This window comes from Erythrolamprus reginae, unplaced genomic scaffold (genome assembly GCF_031021105.1).
Source record: "Erythrolamprus reginae isolate rEryReg1 unplaced genomic scaffold, rEryReg1.hap1 H_6, whole genome shotgun sequence".
NCBI lineage: Eukaryota > Metazoa > Chordata > Lepidosauria > Squamata > Dipsadidae > Erythrolamprus > Erythrolamprus reginae.
The window spans coordinates 1,258,135-1,278,278 of record NW_027248517.1 but is presented as its reverse complement, the minus strand read 5'-3'; the positions used below and the strand labels follow the sequence as shown (position 1 = coordinate 1,278,278).

The window sequence follows — 20,144 nt, the reverse complement described above, 5'->3', positions numbered from 1 at the left end:
TCTAGGCTTCTCCCTTGTGGAGTGCCTCAGGGGTCAGTCCTTTCCCCCCTGCTATTTAATATCTACATGAAACTGCTTGGCGAGATCATCCAAGGGCATGGGGTGAGGTATCATTAGTATGCAGATGATACCCAGTTGTACATCTCCACCCCATGTCCAGTCAATGAAGCAGTGGATGTGATGTGCCGGTGCCTGGAGGTTGTTGAGTTCTGGATGGGTGTCCGCAACTTGGGCGTCCTCCTCGATCCACAGCTCACATTAGAGAAACATCTTTCAGCTGTGGCGAGGGGGGTGTTTGCCCAGGTTCGCCTGGTGCACCAGTTGCAGCCCTATTTGGACCATGAGTCACTGCTCACAGTCACTCATGCCCTCATCACCTCGAGACTCACACCAACCCTCCGCAGTCTGCATTGGTTGCCGGTCAATTTCCGGTCACAATTCAAAGTGTTCCTATAAACCCCTTCATGGCATCGGATCAGAATATTTCCGGGACTGCCTTCTGCCGCACGAATCCCAGCGACCAGTTAGGTCCCACAGAGTGGGCCTTCTCTGGGTCCTGTCAAGTAAACAATGTTATTTGGCGGGGCCCAGGGGAAGAGCCTTCTCTGTGACGGCCCCGGCCCTCTGGAACCAACTTCCCCCAGCGATCAGAATTTTCCCCCACCCTCCTCACCTTTCGTAAGCTCCTTAAAACCCACCTGTGTCGTCAGGCATGGGGCAATTGAGATATACCTTCCCCCCCAGGCCTATACAATTTATGCATGGTATGTTTGTGTGTACGTTTAGTTTTTACGAAGGGTTTTTAGTAATTCAAATATTAGATTTGTTATATGCTGTTTTTATTATTGTTATTAGCTGCCCCGAGTCTACGGAGACGGGCGGCATACAAACAAACAAACAAACAAATACATGCTCAGGAGGACAGAGAACACAGGGGGTTACACAGACATTGCATTAAGGGTGCCAACACACATGCGCATGCTTTCGGCATACAACAAGAAAAAGTTTAGCCATCACTGGCATAGGTGATTCATTTTAAATAAGTGTAGAGTGATGCATTGGAGTAACCACTCTACCTTCACATTTATATAGATGATGTCTGAACTTTCTGAAAATAACAAGGAAAAATATATTGGCACCATAGTGTAACTCAGTGAAATGTGCAGCCCCTGTGAAAAAGTTCTATGCCAATATCCCAAAGGTGCTTTTTCAAAAGACAACTGGACTTCCTGTTTTTTCTTTGAAGATGTTTCACTTCTCATCCAAGAAACTTCTTCAGTTCTGTCTTCAAAACCCCCCGGAAAGTCCAGTTGCCTACTGAAAAAGCATCTTTGGGACAATCATGACCTGAATGACTGGGAATCTCCATAGACATTCTATGCTAACGGTATAATACCCTCACACAATATTAGTGTACCTCTATATCAGGAATATATATATATATAGTTCAGATCACCACACACACACACACACACACACACACCATGACTGGGGGGGGGAAGTTCAATAGAGGGCAACCAAAATGAGCAGAAATCTCAAAATATTTTCACTCTGGCTTTCATGACAAGGAAACCTATTTGATTAGTCTGTTTCAGATAACTAATAGAACTAATGGGATTCCATAGGGAGCTTGGGGTTGTTACAGATGGTCTGCTGCAGAGGTGGTATTCAGCAGGTTCTGAACAGTTCTGGAGAACCAGTAGCGGAAACTTTGAGTATTTTGGATTACCAGTAAATATCACCTCTGTCTGGCCCAGCCTCCACCTATTCATTGCCTCCCGAGTCCCACCTGATTGGGAGAAAATGGGGATTTTGCAATAACCTTCCTCTGCCCCGCCCCCCAAGCCATACCACGTCCAAAAAGCCACACTCACAGAACCGGCAGTAAAAAAAATTGAATCCCATCACTGCTGTATGGTGCAATCGGGGCCTTGATTGACACCTAAAAAAGTGAGCAGCAAGTTCTTTGGGTCAGATTGTAGCCGTGAAGCCTCTTCCCTTTTACAAATCTTGTCATTCTCCTGCCACCTTGACTTTTCTTGATGCCCCCATGGACATCCCTGGCCAGATACATACACAAAAATTAGTGATCCCACCCAAAATCAGTACTTTACATTAACCTGGAAAGAAATAAAAATAAGTTTATTTTTAAATGAGCTGAGGTTGTGCAGTGGTTAGAGTGCAGCGCTGCAGGCTACTTCAGCTAACTGCTAGCTGTAGTTCAGCAGTTCAAATCTCACCACTGGTTCAAGGTTGACTCATCCTTCTATCCTTCCGAGTTGGGTAAAAGGAGAACCCAGATTGTTGGGGGCAAGAGGCTGATTCTGTAAACCGAGGGCTGTAAAAGCACTATGAAACGGTATACTGTATGACTAAATGCTAAATGCTAAAATGATGTTTTTTATTTAAAAATGATTTTATAATATGAAAAACTGGAAATCAATATAGTGCCAGCATTTTGCAAGACAGCATCTTTTAATTATCTTTCAAGCCCAAGAAAAATCATCTAAAAGCTGGGTAATTAAGAGAACAGTGACAATAGACAGGTCTGCCCACTCTGGGAAGAACTGGATGTACAACTGCAATTGTATAATTTGAAGTTGTTGGACTCCAGTACATTCAGTTTCTCATGCAAATAGTTTATATGTTTGCACATTGCTTGAGGTTTATCATACACAAGTGATTATCCTTTGTATCTGAAACATTTTCTTTACCATGTGTTGCTTGCATTATTATGTGGAGCTTTCCTTCTTTCTCTTTTGGAGTCTATGAATATATTTTCATCGCTAATGAGATACAGTTAGTAAAAGAACCTAGAAGATCCATAGTATGTAGAGAATTTCAATACTGTTTCAAATAGACATTATTTGTCTGTCATTTTACTAATGTTTGAAGATATCTCTCCTTCTGTCTCTCTTAGGATGCTATTGACATTGCAATTCCAATAACTAATCCCACAGCTGATGTTTTGGAATTAGATGTAGAATTAATAGATGCTCATGTACTAAGTGGTAAAAACAAGCTTGTTCTTGAACCAAAAGAAACATTATGTTATCAAGTACGGTATTCTCCAGCTCTCACTGGTCATATGGACGGAAGGTATGTTCTGCTATTGTAGATTATAAATCTTATACATTTCTTGTCATTAAATGTTTTCAATTTACCTTTATTTTATGCTTTATTGTGAACTTTCATATTAATAAACGTGGCTTATTGTTCAGTGCATTTGTTTTATGAGTGAATGACTTTTAGATTGCGTCAGTACAGGTGGTCCTCAACTTATGACCTCAATTGAGTCCAGAATTTATATTGCTAAGGGAGAAATTATTTAAGTGAGTCTTGTCCTATTTTACCACTTTTCTTATCACATTTGTAAAGTGAATCATTGCAGTTGCTAAATTTGTAAAACAGTTGTTAATTGAATCTGGCTTTCCCATTGAGTTTGCTTGTCATAAGGTCACAAAATATTATCACTCAGTCCTGGGAAACTACAACAGTTACAAACATGAACTAATTATCAGGCATCCAAATGTAAATCATGTAACCATGGGAATGCTGCAATGGTCTAAAGTGTGGTCATAAGTCCTTTTTTCAGAGCAGTTGTAAATTTGAATGGTCACTAAATAGAAACATAGAAGACTGACGGCAGAAAAAGACCTCATGATCCATCTAGTCTGCCCTTATACTGTTTCCTGTATTTTTATCTTAGGATGGATATATGTTTATCCCAGGCACGTTTAAATTCAGTTACTGTGGATTTACCAACCACGTCTGCTGGAAGTTTGTTCCAAGGATCTACTACTCTTTCAGTAAAATAATATTTTCTCATGTTGCTTTTGATCTTTCCCCCAGCTAACTTCAGATTGTGTCCCCTTGTTCTTCTGTTCCCTTTCCTATTAAAAACACTTCCCTCCTGAACCTTATTTAACCCTTTAACATATTTAAATGTTTTGATCATGTCCCCCCTTTCCCTTCTGTCTTCCAGACTATACAGATTGAGTTCATTAAGTCTTACCTGATACGTTTTATGCTTAAGACCTTCCACCATTCTTGTAGCCCATCTTTGGACCTGTTCAATTTTGTCAATATCTTTTTGTAGGTGAGGTCTCCAGAATTGAGCACAGTATTCCAAATGTGGTCTCACCAGCGCTCTATATAGCGGGATCACAATATCCCTCTTCCTGCTTGTTATACCTCTAGCTATGCAGCCAAGCATCCTACTTGCTTTTCCTACTGCCCGACCACGCTGCTTACCCATTTTGAGACTGTCAGAAATCACTACCCCTAAATCCTTCTCTTCTGAAATTTTTGCTAACACAGAACTGCCAATACAATACTCAGATTGAGGATTCCTTTTCCCCAAGTGCATTATTTTACATTTGGAAACATTAAACTGCAGTTTCCATTGCTTTGACCGTTTATCTAGTAAAGCTAAATCATTTACCATATTACAGACGCCTCCAGGAATATCAACCCTGTTGCACACTTTAGAGTCATTGGCAAATAGGCAAACCTTCCCTACCAAACCTTCCCCTATGTCACTCACAAACACATTTAAAAGAATAGGATCCAGAACAGACCCTTGTGGCACACCGCTTATAACCTGTCTCTGTTCAGAATACTCGCCATTAACAATAACTCCCTGTTGTCTACTGTTCAGCCAGCTGCAAATCCACTGAACTATCCAGGGATTAAGTCCAATCTTCACTAATTTATCTATCAGCTCTTTATGTGGAACCGTATCAAAGGCTTTGCTGAAGTCCAGATAGGCAATATCCACGGCACCACCTTCATCCAACATCTTTGTGACATAGTCAAAGAAATCAATGAGATTAGTCTGATATGATTTGCCTTCAGTAAAGCCATGGGGTCCAATAAGTTACTGTTTTTAAGGTGAAGATTTATGCTCTTTTTGAGTAGAGTCTCCATCATTTTAACTATAACTGATATCAAGCTAACTGCCCTGTAGTTACCAGCTTCTTCTCTACTGCCCTTCTTGTGGATAGCCACAACATTGGCCATTCTCCAATCCTCAGGAACATCTCCTGTTAACAGGGATTGGTTAAACAAATCAGTCAGGGGGGTAGCAATGACAAATCTGGGGTGGATGCCATCTGGCCCCATTGCCTTATTTATCTTTAATCGTTCAAGTTGTTCTAAGACATCGGCTTCTAAGATCACTGGAGCTAAATCCGTACAGCTGGAAGCAAGGCTATATCCATCTATAGTATTATATTGTAAGGTGTCTTTTGAGAAAACTGAACAGAAGTAGCTATTGAAATGGTCAGCGATCTCCTTATTTTTATCAATGCATGTATTATTGCCGGTACTAAGCTTCGTGATGCTGCAGTTTTTCTTCTTCCTATCACTAATATATCTGAAGAAGGTTTTATCCCCCTTCTTTACAGATTTGGCAATTTCTTCCTCTTTTGAGGCTTTAGCAGCATATATTATCTGTTTCACTTCCTTCTGTCTCACTTTATACACCTCTCTATCAGCTATACTTCCAGACTCTTTATACCTCCTATTGGCAGACTTTTTTTCATTGATTATAGCCCTTACATCATTACTAAACCATAGCGGTTTCTTCTTCTTTTTACCTTTAGCTTTACCTTTAGTGGCTTTTAAGATGGCCTTTTTTTAATACAGCCCACTTGGCGCTTGCTCCTGTCATTTTATCCATGGCCTTTAATTCGTTATTTAAATATTCCCCTACTTTATTGAAATTTGTTTTTCTGATATCCAATACTTTGGTTGCAGTATAGGATTGCTCACAATCAGTTTTTACATCAAACCACAAATATAGATGGTCACTGCAATCTAAATTTTCTCCCACCTTAACCTCTGAAACCCAATTCCCATTTGTAAAAACTAAATCTAGAATATTCTCCCCTCTAGTTGGTGTCTTAAACCATTGTGCCAGAGCTGCTCCTGTAAAGGCCTCTACTATATTCTTACTTTTGCATGTAAGGGCACTTGGGATATTCCAATCAACATCAGGCATGTTGAAATCACCCATAACCACAATATCTCCCTTTACTGCCATTTGGGTAATTTCATCCTTCATCTTGTTCTCATATTCCTCAGATTGCCCTGGAGGCCTATAGATCACCCCAATTCTAATGACATAACCTTCTTTATTTTGCATGCAAACCCAGAGAGTCTTCAGATCTTTACATGTATTTTGAATTAGTGTTGTTTTTAGACTTTCCTTAACATAAATGGCTACTCCACCTCCCCTTCTCTGTATTCTATCCTTCCTATACAATGTATATCCTGGTATGGATATTTCCCATTCATTAGAATCCTTAAGCCATGTCTCAGTTATGGCAACCAGATCCAAATTATCTCTAGATATTATGGCCATTAACTCACAGAGCTTGTTGCTCAAGCTTCGAGCATTAGTGCACATTACCCGAAGAACATTATTTTCATTATTAGTTTGCCCCTTATCATCAACAACTACATCTATTTTATTTACAGCTCCTAATTTGAAGACTACCTGTATTTGGGTGTTTGTATTATTTTGTTTTTGATGTCATCTTTTTAATTATATATTATGAATATTTCTGTTTAGGACACAATGTTCAAAGTGGTGAGTTTGCCTCCCTTGAAATACATTTGCGCCGGGTGCAGAGTAAGAACACGGCGACAATAGCTGAATTTAAAATGGGTCACTTTATTAAGTTGAATAAAAAACTTAATTAATTTAAAAAACAATTAACTGGGACCTGCAAAGGCCACTAAAACTTTGGGGTGGAAATTGTTCAAGATAACATTCCTTGGCAACTATGGGCATAGCTCCTTGCTGATCCAGGTGAAAGGACCACACCTTCACCTGGATCCTAGCCATGCTACGCATGTGGGGAAGCTCACTGTTCAATTCCCATCTGGTTATTGGATAGAATGAGTCCCAAGGGCATCCCCTCTCCAATTGCTCAGGCCGGACAGACACCATGAGCTCCTGGCAAGAGTCTGCCCATCTTTAAAGATGTCCAAAGGAGAACACACAGTTGCTACCACTGCCCAATTTCCACCCCTAACCTGCCAAGGAGGGTGGCCAGATCTCTATCTTGGCCCTCTGGCTCCCCCTTCCACCTGCGCCAGCTCCCTCAGGCAGCTCTGCAGGTTCTCCAAAAAGATGGCGTTCCCTTCTTCAGATAGGTGAATGCCATCGGCTCGATAAAGCCAGGGCTTGTCAACACTAATGCAGGGGTGTGGAACAATAGTGCCCCCTAACTCTAACACAATCTTGCGTGTCTGACCAAATATCACAGAGAGCCTGCAGGTCCTCATGGGCTTCACAGATAACTGCCAAGCTGCCTAAAACACACAGGCCATTGCCTCCAAGGTGCAATACCAACCATCTGGGGGCTTCCAAAGAGGGCACTTGCCCAAGAGCAAAGGGAGGATCCCCTCCCAATGCAGACCTCTCCGTCCCAACCAGACAACGTTGACCCAATGCCTAAGTGATAATTGTATCCCCATGGCTGATTTCGCTGCACTCTGACCGGCCCAGAATATCATGCTGTGGCCGCAAAGCAGTGCCATGGCTTCTCCCTGTGCGACATGTCTAGAGGATAGAAAAGGAAGTTAGTCATGTCCAGAAGCTGGGTCCCCCTGTACAGGGCCTGTACATAATTCCTGAAGGCTGCAGACCTCCAACTCTCAATAGCCTGAATACTGGTGTCCTGAAACCTGGAGGCAGCCACCTCAGTTGCAGCGCCAATCCAAAATGAATGCATCCCATATAAACTCGGATCACTCCCTATCTCCCTAATAGCCCTTGATGTTACAGTCCAAAATTGGTACTTGGTCAACAGGGACCCGTCATTATGACAAAAAAGGTAATTCCTATCATTGCCTCTAACCACACAAAAGGTGGATAAAGCTGCCATGGGGCAGACTGTCTAATCTAAGGCGGGTGCTAAGAGAACCTTCATTCCCCTGCTGAGTTGGTCTGTCTTGTATCTCCTAAACCAGTGATGGTGAGCCTATGGCACGAGTGCCACAGGTGGTATGTGGAGCCATATCTGCTGACACACGAGCTGTTGCCCTAGCTCAGCTCCAATGTGCATGTGTTTCTGGCCAGCTGGTTTTTGGCTTGCACAGACGCTCTGGGAGGGCAGTTTTGGCTTCTAGAGAGCCTCGGGGAGTGTTTTTACCCTCCCCCGGCTTCAGGGAATCCTTTGGAGCCTAGGGAGGGCGAAGCACGAGCCTGCTGGCCCACCAGAAGTCTGTTTCTGGCCTCCAGAGGACCTCTGGGGGGACGGGGGAAGCTGTTTTTGCCCTACCCAGGCACTGAATTATGTGTGTGGCCACTCACACATGTGTGACAGCATGTGCTTACGCTCTTTCGCCACCTGAGGAAAAAAAGGTTCACCATCACTGTCCTAACCTGTAGGGACACCCCTTGTTCCTCAAATGTCAAATCAGAAAACTGCAAGGCTCGGAGTGTCCTGTCTTGCTGGGAGGATGCGATGGCCTCGCTTACTCAAAATGCACCAAAAAACATTATTGTCGCCGTTGCATGAAAAAGATGTGCCTCGTATAAAGAGTCACAGAGCCTCACCCAAGTCTTACTAATGTCCGAAAGCTGTTTAAGGAACAACGCTTGCCTGCTGTCCAATGTTCCCTCTAATTTTTTTTCAGTGTGGGCAGAAAAGTGTAATGTCTGAGCGGCACATTTTCATGCCTGGGTGTGGATCGGTTAAAAACAAAAGGGGGTCATGTGGCCTCAGGACACACAGCAACAGTCATAAATATGAAACAGTAGCAAAGTTTTGATCCTGCATTCATCGGGCTGCTGCGAAGGTCATAAGTGATAAAATAGAATAGATAACATGGGTTTTCGATATCTTTTCTGTCATCTGAAGATGTTCCAAGGGTTTTGTGTTCAGTTTGTGTTTTGCCTCATGGTGGCTGCCTGGACAAGACCCTGCAGTTTTGTTTGCAAGGTTTTTCAGAAGCGATTTGCCTGTTTCCTAGAACTGAGAAGGGTGACTGGCCCAAGGTCAACCAGCTGGATTTGTGCTGGAGGCAGGGCTAGAACTCACAATCTTCTGGTTTCTAACCTGATGCTTTAACCACTACATCAAACTGGCTCTCATTTTGTATCAGCAGTCAAATTAAATTGTAATTTTGATAGGGAATAATGATGCTATGTATGCTATATATTTTCAGAGGGACTTAATTTTCAGGTAAGGGTGCATTACAACTATACTGCTCAAAAAAATAAAGAAAACACTCAAATAACACATCCTAGAGCTGAATGAATACTGTATTCTCATTGAATACTTTGTTCTGTACAAAGTTGAATGTGCACAACAGCATGTGAAATTGATTGTCAATCAGTGTTGCTTCTTAAGTGGACAGATTGATTTCACAGAAGGTTGATTTACTTGGAGTTATATTGTGTTGTTTAAGTATTCCCTTTCTTTTTTAAAAAACTGGGCAAGTATATGACATGTGGACTTTAACTCCCAGAATCCTTCGGAGCTAGCCATGTTGGCTGGGGAATTCTGGGAGATGAAGCCCACATCTACAGAATTGCACAATTTGAGAAAAAATTTAAATCAGGGGCCTCCAACCTTGGCGGCTTTAAGACTTGTGGACTTCAACTCCCAGAATTCTGGGAGGAGGCCAAGATTGGAGGCCCCATTTAAAGGAATCCAGAAGGCATTTCTGCTACTGGAAATCTCCACTTCCCCGGGCTCATCTTTTGCATTCTCCGCCACACAGAGAGCGGGGACGAGCACTGTAAGGGTGGGGCCTCCACCGTTTCCTCCTAAGCCACGAGCGAAGGCGGCCATGGTGCCGGTTCTCCCATGGCTGTATCTGAGTGATGCCGATCTTGGCCCAGCAGACGGTTTGGCAAACCAGCCATCATGGCTCTGCTGCAGGCAGACTCGGATCCACCCGGAGCTGACACGCTCGCAGGCTTTGAGAGCACGCTGTTCATCCAGGCACTGGACCGGCTTCAATGCGATCTGCTGAGTCGCCTAGGCCCTGGATGAGTGCACGGCTTTCCTTAGCTGATTCCTAGAGGGCGGAGGAAGCGTGCTGGTGAGCCCCCAGCCTTAAAGGAGACACTTGGGAGGCGGGGTGGCTGTGAGTTGGGACTGTGACTGGCAAAAGCCCCCGAACCACGTGCTTATTTTATTAGCTTTGAGCAATGTTTTGGAGCTTCCCATGCCCCTGCCAGCCCCCCAGGGCAGGAGGCGGGGAGGCCACAACCGAGAGGCTCAGCACTGGTCCATCTGCAGTGGGCGGGGGCAGCCGCAGCTCCCTTTCCTTCTCCTACTGCCAGCATCTCCCACCAAGCCGGCAGCCGGAACCATGGGCTCCTTGGCTGGGAGGCGCCGGCGGTGGGAGAAGGAAAGGGAGCCACGGCCGCCCCCACCCACCGCAGATGGGCCGGTGCTGAGCCTCTAGGTTGTGGCCTCCACTCCCCCCCTTTGCCAGCCTCCACACTTTTCTTGTCACTCCCCGCCCCCAACTCCAACACCCGTCTCCTTTGCGCGGCCTTGGAAAAAGCTGTATGGGGGGGTTGTTTTTGCGCACGCATGCACGCAGGCACGCACATTAAAGAAAACACTGCTGCTGTCTACTGTAGCACACGGCTGCTTACTCACCCAGCCCTCTAACATCCTCCTAATACGAAAGTCCGATGAAGTGTGATAGAAGCCCTGGGCCTAGGCGATGAATGCCAGGTCAGCCATCTTACTCCAGATGGTCCTAACCAAGAGACTGCGCTGCTTAATTAAGCAGCACACAATATTCCATAAGATGTTCAATTGAAATGAGCCATGGATAACTGCAGTCTTTCACCTGGTGAAAATGCCAAAACTCCTTGCCTGAATTCTGATAGGCCATCCGGGTACTGAGGGGTAGTTGTTGGCCCATAGCTGTTCTGTCTGGGTTCCCCCAGACCTCAACACCAACTGGAAAAAACAGCCAGACACTCTGGTAAAAGCCAAAAGTATTTTATAGCTGGAAAAAATAAACACAGAGGAAAACCTGTTCTTCCCAACAGACAGGCTATAATACGTTACAGCAGAGTCCTGATGTCCAGGCAATACAGCAAGCTTCTTGCTGGCACCCCCCCCCCCCCCAAGGTTTCAATAGTCAAAGGCACAAACCAGGATTCCAAGACGCCAAAGTTCACAGCCAGGTCCCAAGACTCTCAAAGATAAAACTCCACAAGCCAGGAAGGGTGGGTCTGCCTTTTAGCCTTTCCAAAGAGCACCACACCCAAACCCAGCTGTTGCCTCTTTAATGCTGAAAGTACTTAGCCAATTGCTCCCTTCTCTGAGTAGCTCTTCTCTGTCGCAGATCAATTATGGCTTGTGCATTTTCCTCTAAGGAATCCAGGCTGCTTGCTGGGGAGAGCTCCCCCTGGTGGGACTCTGGCTGTCCTCCCTCTTCTTCAGCCTGGGATTCCTCCTCCTCGTCTGCCTGCACCTCCTGTTCCTCAGCCTCTCCCTCTGAGCTGGAAACCGACAGAAGATCAGCCGTTCCCTGAGGGGCCTCAGACAGAACCACAACAATAGCCCTGACTGCCTTGATCTTCCAAAGCTCAGCAGCCCCCTCAGGCTCCATAAATATTGTGGGAAGGCATCTGGCAACTCACGTGCCCACTGTGCCAGCATCCGGAACCTGGACAACTGTCCATGGGACAGAGCGTCAGCTGCGCCATTCTCCAGTCCGGGGACATGGCGGGCCAGAAACAAGGCATTAAGTGCCAATGACCTACTAATGAAATAGCAGACCAAGCACGTGACGCGGTCATTTTTTGATGTTAATGAGTTAACTACATGAATCACTGCAAGATTATCACGCCAAAAGTGCACTGACTTGTTTCTGAATTCCTCCCCACACAGCTCTAACGCTACCACTAGGGGAAAAACTTGTGAAACGTAAGGGCTTTTTTTATGCCAGCCACTCAGGAGGCCAAGCCGAGTGACACCATTTATCTCCCAGGGTAACACTGAAGACTTGTGCAACACCGGCATCAGAGCGCAATTGTAATTCCGCTTCCAAGAGAAGTTCCTGACACCAAATATATACCCCGTTAAAATGTTCCAAGAAAGCCTGCTAAGTGCAGAGGTCGCTTTTGGCCCCTGCACGTAAAGACGTCCAATGATGGGGCAAGCGCAGCCCCTTCATAGCCATGTATAAACGGCATAAACAGGCCCGGCCCAGCGAAACAACCCTACAGGCAAAATTCAACAAACCCGCCAACTCCTGAAGTTTATTTTTATTTATTTTATTTATTTATTTATTTTGTCCAATACACAATACATATTGAAGAGAGTAGACATGAAGTATTATATATAAAGAGAAGATATAAAAATAGAGGAGAAGATATATGAGGGAAGAAAAGATATATGATATATGAGATAAGGAGAGACGATTGGACAGGGGACGAAAGGCAGACTAGTGCACTTATGTACGCCCCTTACTGACCTCTAAGGAACCTGGAGAGATCAATCGTGGATAGTCTAAGGGAGAAATGTTGGGGGCTAGGGGTTGACACTACTGAGTCCGGTAATGAGTTCCACGCTTCGACAACTCGATTGCTAAAGTCATATTTTTTACAGTCAAGCTTGGAGCGATTAATATTAAATTTGAATTTGTTGCGTGCTCTTGTGTTGTTGCGGTTGAAGCTGAAGTAGTCATTGACAGGCAGGACGTTGCAGCATATGATTTTGTGGGCAATACTTAGATCGTGTTTTAGGCGTCATAGTTCTAAGCTTTCTAGACCTAGGATTGATAGTCTGCTTTCGTAGGGCATTCTGTTTCGAGTGGAGGAGTGAAGGGCTCTTCTGGTGAAGTATCTTTTGACATTTTCAAGGGTGTTGATGTCCGAGATGTGGTATGGGTTCCAGACAGATGAACTGTATTCAAGGATGGGTCTGGCAAAAGTTTTGTAGGCTCTGGTGAGTAGTGTGAGGTTGCCGGAGCAGAAGCTGTGTAGGATCAGGTTAACAACTCTAGAAGCCTTTTTGGCGATATTGTTGCAGTGGGCTTTAGCACTTAGGTCATTTGATATTAGTATTCCAAGGTCTTTTACTGAGTGGGCTTGGCTGTGAGATTTTATTTATTCAGTTTCTATATGAGGTTAGGATTCTTTTTGCCGATGTGGAGGGTAGAGCATTTGTTGGTTGATATTTGGAGTTGCAAGGTGTTAAACCAATCTGAGACAAAGTCGAGGTCTTTTTGGAGAGTAGATGTGTTGTCCATGGTGTTGAATAGTTTTACATCATTGGCGAAAAGAACACAGTTGCTTGTGATATGATCGCAGAGGTCGTTGATGAAGAAAATGAAAAGAGTAGGACTTAGTACGCTGCCCTGGGGAATGCCACTTTTGACAGAGACGGGGGTGGAAATGGCACTTCCAATTTTGACAACTTGTTGCCTATTTGTCAGGAATGCAGTAATCCAGCTAAGGAGGAATCCTGAGATGCCATAGGATTTGAGTTTAAAGGAGTAATTTGTCGTGAACCACTGAGTCGAAGGCTTTGCAAAAGTCAATATAAATTGCATCAATGGATTTCCCTTGATCTAGCTGGGCAGACCATATGTTTTTGCAGTGAAGTAGTTGTAGGTTGCAGGATAATTTCTTTCTGAATCCAAATTGTTTGTTAGAGAGTAGGTTATTAGATTCTAAGTAAAGGGTGATTGATTGATTTATAATTGATTCCATGATTTTACAAGGGGCGCAGCATAGTGATATTGGTCTGTAGCTTTCAACGAGTGAAGGGTCTCCTTTCTTGAAGATGGGGATGACTACTGCTTTTGACCACAGCTTGGGGAGTGTGCTGGTCCTGAAGGATTTTTGGAAGATAATGCTTAGAGGTTCGGCTATAGCAGAAGAAAGCTTTTTTAGGAAGTATGCACAAAGACCGTCTGGTCCAACTGATAGAGAAGGTTTGAGGTCATGGATTGCTTTTTCAACACAGTCTATAGTGAAGTCGATTTGGGTTAGGTTGTTGAGAGAGTTTGAGGTGCGATTTGCAAAGATGGGGAATGAGCCATTACTGTTAACAAAGACAGAGCCAAAGAAAGAGTTGAAGAGGTTAGCTTTGGATGGATCATCGTGGTATTCTTTGTTGTTGGGTCCTACGCGAGGTGGAATAGATCTAGAGTCATTGAGTTTGTTGTTCACGAAGTTGTAGAAGGCTCGGTTAGATTTGGTGCAAAGGAGGTTTTCCTCTTGTTTGTTGTGATAGTTGAGACATTCTGCTTTTATTTGTTGGCATATGCTTTTGTAGTGGCTTTTGAAAATAAATTTATTAAATATATACAATAAAAACCAAATACAGAAAGACAAGAGAGATATGCATATTGTACATTTTTTACACTCTACTTATGTAGTAATTGGGGAGTGGGAGAAGGGGGTTGTGAAGGGAGGGAAGTAGATATAGAAGGAAGGAGGATAGGGAGAAGGAGGAGGGGGGATAGAGAAGCGAAAACCAGCGTTAGAGCTGGGTCTTTCATGATTTGCGGCCTGTAGTTTGAGCTCGTAGTTGGTGTGTTTTACCCTAAGGCTTTATCGATATGTTTTGAATGTAGTTTTTAGTGCCAATATATATAATTCATTTAGGGGTTTATTTTCTTTGTAAAGTTGGAGTTCGTGTCGATCGATGTTTACAGTTTGTTGTTTCAGTTTGATGTTATGATTTGTGATGTAAATTGCTATTTTTTCAAGTTGTTTTTGTTGGATATTTTTCTTGATGAGTAATTTTTAGATAATTCCTTTTTTTTAACCAGAGGTACCATTTATCCCAAGCTTTGTAGAAATCTGTCTCATCCTTGTTTTGCAGTTCCATTGTTAGTTTGGACATTTCTGCGCATTCCATTATTTTAATCAAGAGTGATAGAGTAGTTGGGGTTTTTTCTTGCTTCCAAAATTGTGCATATAAAATCCGTGCGGCTGTAATAATATGGATTATAATATATCTGTTTTCTTTACTAAAATTTTGTCTTGTGATTCCTAGTAGAAATAGTTCGGGTTTCGCATGGATAGTCTGAGAAGTAATTTGTTCTAGTATAGTTTTAATTTTTCCCCAATATTTTTGGGTGGTTTCACATGTCCACCAGATGTGGTAATACGTACCTGGTTTTTCTCTGCATTTCCAACATAATGGTGATAGATTTGGATACATTTTTGCAAGTCTAGCAGGTGGCAAGTGCCATCTGTAGAACATTTTATAATGGTTTTCCTTATATGAGGTTGCCATCGTTAGTTAATAGTTAGCAGTCCAAATTTTTTCCCATTCGTTTAAATAAATTGTGTACCCAAAGTTTTGTGACCACGCTATCATAGATCCTTTAACTATTTCTTCAACAGTATCGTGTTGAAGGAGGATATTGTATATATTTGATATTTGCTTTTTTTGTGGACCAAAAATTATTTTATCGAGGGGGTTATTTTTTTGGAAGTCTGATTTGTTCTTATCTTCGTTATATTTTGATTTTATTTGTAGGTAGTGTAACCAATCTACTTTAATACCTTTTTCCATGAGTTTTTGCTTAGGGATTAGCTCATTATTTTCGTTTAGTAGTTGGTCGTATGTTATAATTTTATCAGGGGTTAATGCATTCGGGTATATAATGGCTTCTGTTGGTGAAATCCATTTTGGGATGCAGAGGTAGTGGGTTTTTTTAATGAAGTGCCAGGTGTTAATTAAGGTTTTTCGGATGTAGTGTGATCTGAAATATGTTGGTATTTTATCTATGTCTGTCATCAGAAACTTGTGCCACCCGGATTGAAGGTCATAGCCTTCAAGTGTTAATATTCTAGAATTTTTAAGTATTATCCATTCTTTCAGTAGGTTTACAATTGAGGCATGGTAGTATAGTTCCATGTTTGGTAACCCAAAACCACCCCTTGACCTATGGTCTTGTAGGTCCTTAAGTTTTATCCTGGCCTTTTTTTTTGTCCATATGAATTTGCGAATTTTTTTGTGTAAGTTTTTGAAAAAGGTCCTATTTAGTTTAATGGGTGCAGTTTGGAAAAGGTATAGAAATCTAGGAAGTATATTGCTTTTAATTACAGCAATTTTCCCCATTATAGAGAGTGGGAGTTTTGACCATCTGCAAAAATCTTTGTCCATTTCATTGATTAGTTTATCGTAATTGTCTTTCTTGATAGTGCTGCAATTTGCGGTAATCCATAATCCTAAGTATTTAACTTTTTTGGCGGTTTTTATTTTAGTGGATTCTTCTAATTTTGATATCTGCTGTTTTGTCATATTTTTTGTTATCATTTTTGTTTTTTCTCTATTAATTTTTAATGCAGCAATCTCTCCAAATTTATTTATTTCATTAATTAGGATAGGTGCAGATTTTAAGGGGTCTTGTACAATGAACACCATGTCATCAGCAAAAGCTTGAAGTTTATAGTGTTCATTTTTAATTTTTAATCCTTGGATTTCCTTATTGTGTCTTATTTTATTTAGTAGAACTTCTAGTGCAAAGATAAAAATCAGGGGGGCTAAGGGACAGCCCTGCCTCACTCCTTTTTTTTATACTTATTGTTTCTGTCATATCATTGTTTATCAGTATTTTGGCTGTTTGTATTGAGTATATAGTTTTAATGAGTTCTGTAAATTTATTACCAAATTGCATTGACGCTATTTGTGTTGTAAAGAATTGCCAGTATAAACTATCAAAGCTTTCTGTAGATCTACGAATAGGAATGCTACTGGTTTATCTATGTTTTTATCGTAGTATTCTAAAGAGTCCAAAATAATCCTTGTGTTTGTTGTTATGTTTCTTGCCGGAAGGAAGCCATTTTTGTCTGTATGTATTCTAACAGTTAATATTCGTTTAAATCTTTCGGCTATGATGGATGCAAAGATTTTATAATCTGAGTTAAGCAGGGATATTGGACGATAATTTTGAATGTGAGCTCTATTTTGTGTATCTTTAGGAATTAAAGTTATGTAGGCCTCGTTCCAGGAGGAAGGAAGTTTTGAACCCTCAAGAATTTCATTAACAAGGGGTAACATTATAGGCTCCAGAATTTCTTGAAATTGTTTATAGAATTCGGCAGGTATACCGTCTGTGCCCGGGGTTTTATTATTTTTTTGTTTTGTAATTGCACTAGTTAGTTCCATTGATGTTATTTTGTCATTTAGCATATCCTGATCTTCCTTATTTATTTTTTCTGTATTTTCTAAGTTCTTGAATAGATTATTTATTAATTGTTCATTTACGTCATCTTTTTTATATAATTCCTCAAAGAAAGATTTAATTATTTGTTTTTTATCGCTGAGTGTTGTTTTTAAAGCATCTGTATGATCATATAATGCCTCTATAATTTTATCTGCTTTTTGGTGAGCGAGTTTTGAGGCTAACCATCGCCCAGGTTTGTTTGCAAATTCAAAGTGCTTTTGTTTGGCAATCCTTAGTTTATGTGAGAGTTCTTCTTGAGTTTGCAGGTTTATGTAATGTTTTGTAATATTCAATTCTCCTAAAATTTTGGCGTTGTCTGGTTTCATTTGTAGGGTTTTTTCAAGGTTCTGAAGTTTTATTTTTAGTGTGGATAGGCTGTTTTGTTTCTGTTTTTTCTTTTTATTTTGGTATGCAATATAGGTTCCTCGCACATAGGCTTTCATTGTGTCCCATAGGTTTTGTGTGGAAGTGTTACCATCATTGTTAATTTGGAGAAACTCACCCAATTGTTGTTTTAACATTTTTTGAAAGTTTTCTTCTTTAAATATTGTTTGGTTCATAGTCCATTGTCTTGAATGGTTATTAGTTGAATCTCTCCATTTCAACAATATGGGGTTATGATCTGCCCAGGAGTTTGGAAGTATTTGTATGTCTGTTACTTCATTGATAAATTCTAAATCAGCCCAGGCCATATCTATGCGGGACCATGACTTGTGAGGAAAAGAGAAAAAAGTATATTGTCTATTGTTTGGATTAAAGTGACGCCATATGTCTTTTAGTGCTAATTCAGTTGTAAGTTGTTCAAAAGTTGTCGGTAGTTGTTTTCTCTTTTTCATTTGCTTAGTGCTTTTATGATCCTTTTTCCTGTCTAATATTGCATTGAAGTCGCCTGTTATTATTATATTTGTTAAGTTTAATTCCGTGATTTTTTGATGTAGCTTTGCATAAAAAGTGGATTGATTTATTGTGGGAGCATAGATTGCGATTATATGTATTTTTTTTGTTCCTGATGTAATTTGTACTATTAATATCTGTCCGTTGTCGTCTGTGTAAATTAGTTTAGGGTTAAGTTTAGGTTTAATGCATAGTGCTACTCCTCTTTTCTTGACTTCAGCAAGGGATGAGAAGATTTCTCCAAGCTTGGGATGGTTTAAGATTAATTGGTCTTGTTTTTTTACATGCGTTTCTTGGAGACAGATTATATCTGCTTTTTGTTGTTCAATTTTGTAGAATGTTTTTTTCCTTTTACTAGGAGAGTTGAGGCCGTTGATATTGATAGAGAATAGTCTTATTTCATTATTCGGTAAGGGTTTTTTGTGATGTAAGTTAGTTTGCTGGTTCTCTTCTTTTCTCCTTTCTCGCCTCCGCTTGAGATCTTGTTGTTGGGCCGTCTCTGCCATATTCTTCCGTTAATTTAAGTCCAGTTTCCTTATCTGCGAGAGTGTCTTCAGAGCTGATTTCATCCAGGCTAGATTTACCTTTTGATTCTTGCTCCCTAATACATTCCTCATCTACCTTTTTGATGACTTGATCGTAAAAGTCTCTTGCATCTTCTGTCGAAGTTATTTTGTATTTTTTGTCAATTAAGGAGATAAGCTTTTTTAGGAAGTATGCACAAAGACCGTCTGGTCCAACTGATAGAGAAGGTTTGAGGTCATGGATTGCTTTTTCAACACAGTCTATAGTGAAGTCGATTTGGGTTAGGTTGTTGAGAGAGTTTGAGGTGCGATTTGCAAAGATGGGGAATGAGCCATTACTGTTAACAAAGACAGAGCCAAAGAAAGAGTTGAAGAGGTTAGCTTTGGATGGATCATCGTGGTATTCTTTGTTGTTGGGTCCTACGCGAGGTGGAATAGATCTAGAGTCATTGAGTTTGTTGTTCACGAAGTTGTAGAAGGCTCGGTTAGATTTGGTGCAAAGGAGGTTTTCCTCTTGTTTGCTGTGATAGTTGAGACATTCTGCTTTTATTTGTTGTTATATGCTTTTGTAGTGGCTTTTGAAGTTGGTTACTTGGCCTTTTTTGCTTTTATGCCAGGGAAATCTTTTTTTGGTTTGTAATTTCTTTATCGAGACAGGTAAGTTATTTTTTTGTTTACCTCTGGATGAAGTGAGTGGTACATGTAGTCCGATAAGTCTTTTAATTTGGAGTAAGAACATGTTGTAGAGATCATCAGTGGTGATGCAGTTAGAGAACAAAGATTGCCAGTTAAGAATTGAGAGATTAGCATCCATCAGTTCATAGTTGGCTTTACTAAAATTGTACTTAGGTGTCATGTTATTCAGGTGAGTGTTAAGATGGTGTAGATTGAGGTTGAAGTTAATCATACTATGATCGCTGTTGGAGAAGAGTTCTTTTGTATGCATTCCATAGATAGCACTTTTGCTATTACAGAATATGAGATCAAGACAGTTGTTGAGTCTGGTATTGTTTGATACTAATTGTTCAAGTCCCAGGCTGGTGATGGCGTTATAAAGGGCAGTATGTATAGGTTCTGTGGAGCATTCGTTTAGGGTCCAGTTGATGTGCGGTAGGTTGAGGTCACCAAGGAAGATAATGGGATAGGGGCAGGAGGTTGCCCACGTTAGTAGGGAAGTTAATTTTGTTACATGATTAATGTCGTAATTTGGAGCTCTGTAGCAAAGTAGGAAGAGGAGTGTAGTATTGAGGGAAAGATCGCATATTAAGGTTTCAGGAAGGATAAGATCATGTGCAACTTGGATGTTTTTTAGATTGGGTGAACTTTTATAGAATATAGCTACACCACCTCCTCTGCGGGATTCATGGTCTGACCGGAAAACAAGGTAGTTACTTGGTGTGATGATGGAGTCAGGATAGGATGTATTCAGCCATGTTTCACAAACAAAGATTATGTGAAATATGTTGGTGTCAAGTAGGAGGAGGAATTCAGACAACTTGTTGATTATACTTCTTGCATTGATTAGTTTACATTTGAGATTGA

General features: G+C 41.3%; 1 protein-coding gene across 4 annotated transcripts in view; it reads left to right on the top strand.

Annotated features, from left to right (window-relative positions):
- Positions 1-20,144, top strand: part of LOC139155791 (cilia- and flagella-associated protein 47-like) — a 513,090-nt gene that overhangs the window by 164,533 nt on the left and 328,413 nt on the right. For all 4 annotated transcript variants that reach the window (XM_070731069.1, XM_070731068.1, XM_070731067.1 and 1 more), the window contains one exon: positions 2,921-3,099. In XM_070731069.1, the coding sequence (XP_070587170.1) occupies positions 2,921-3,099 (179 nt within the window). The remainder of the gene's footprint in view (positions 1-2,920; positions 3,100-20,144) is intronic.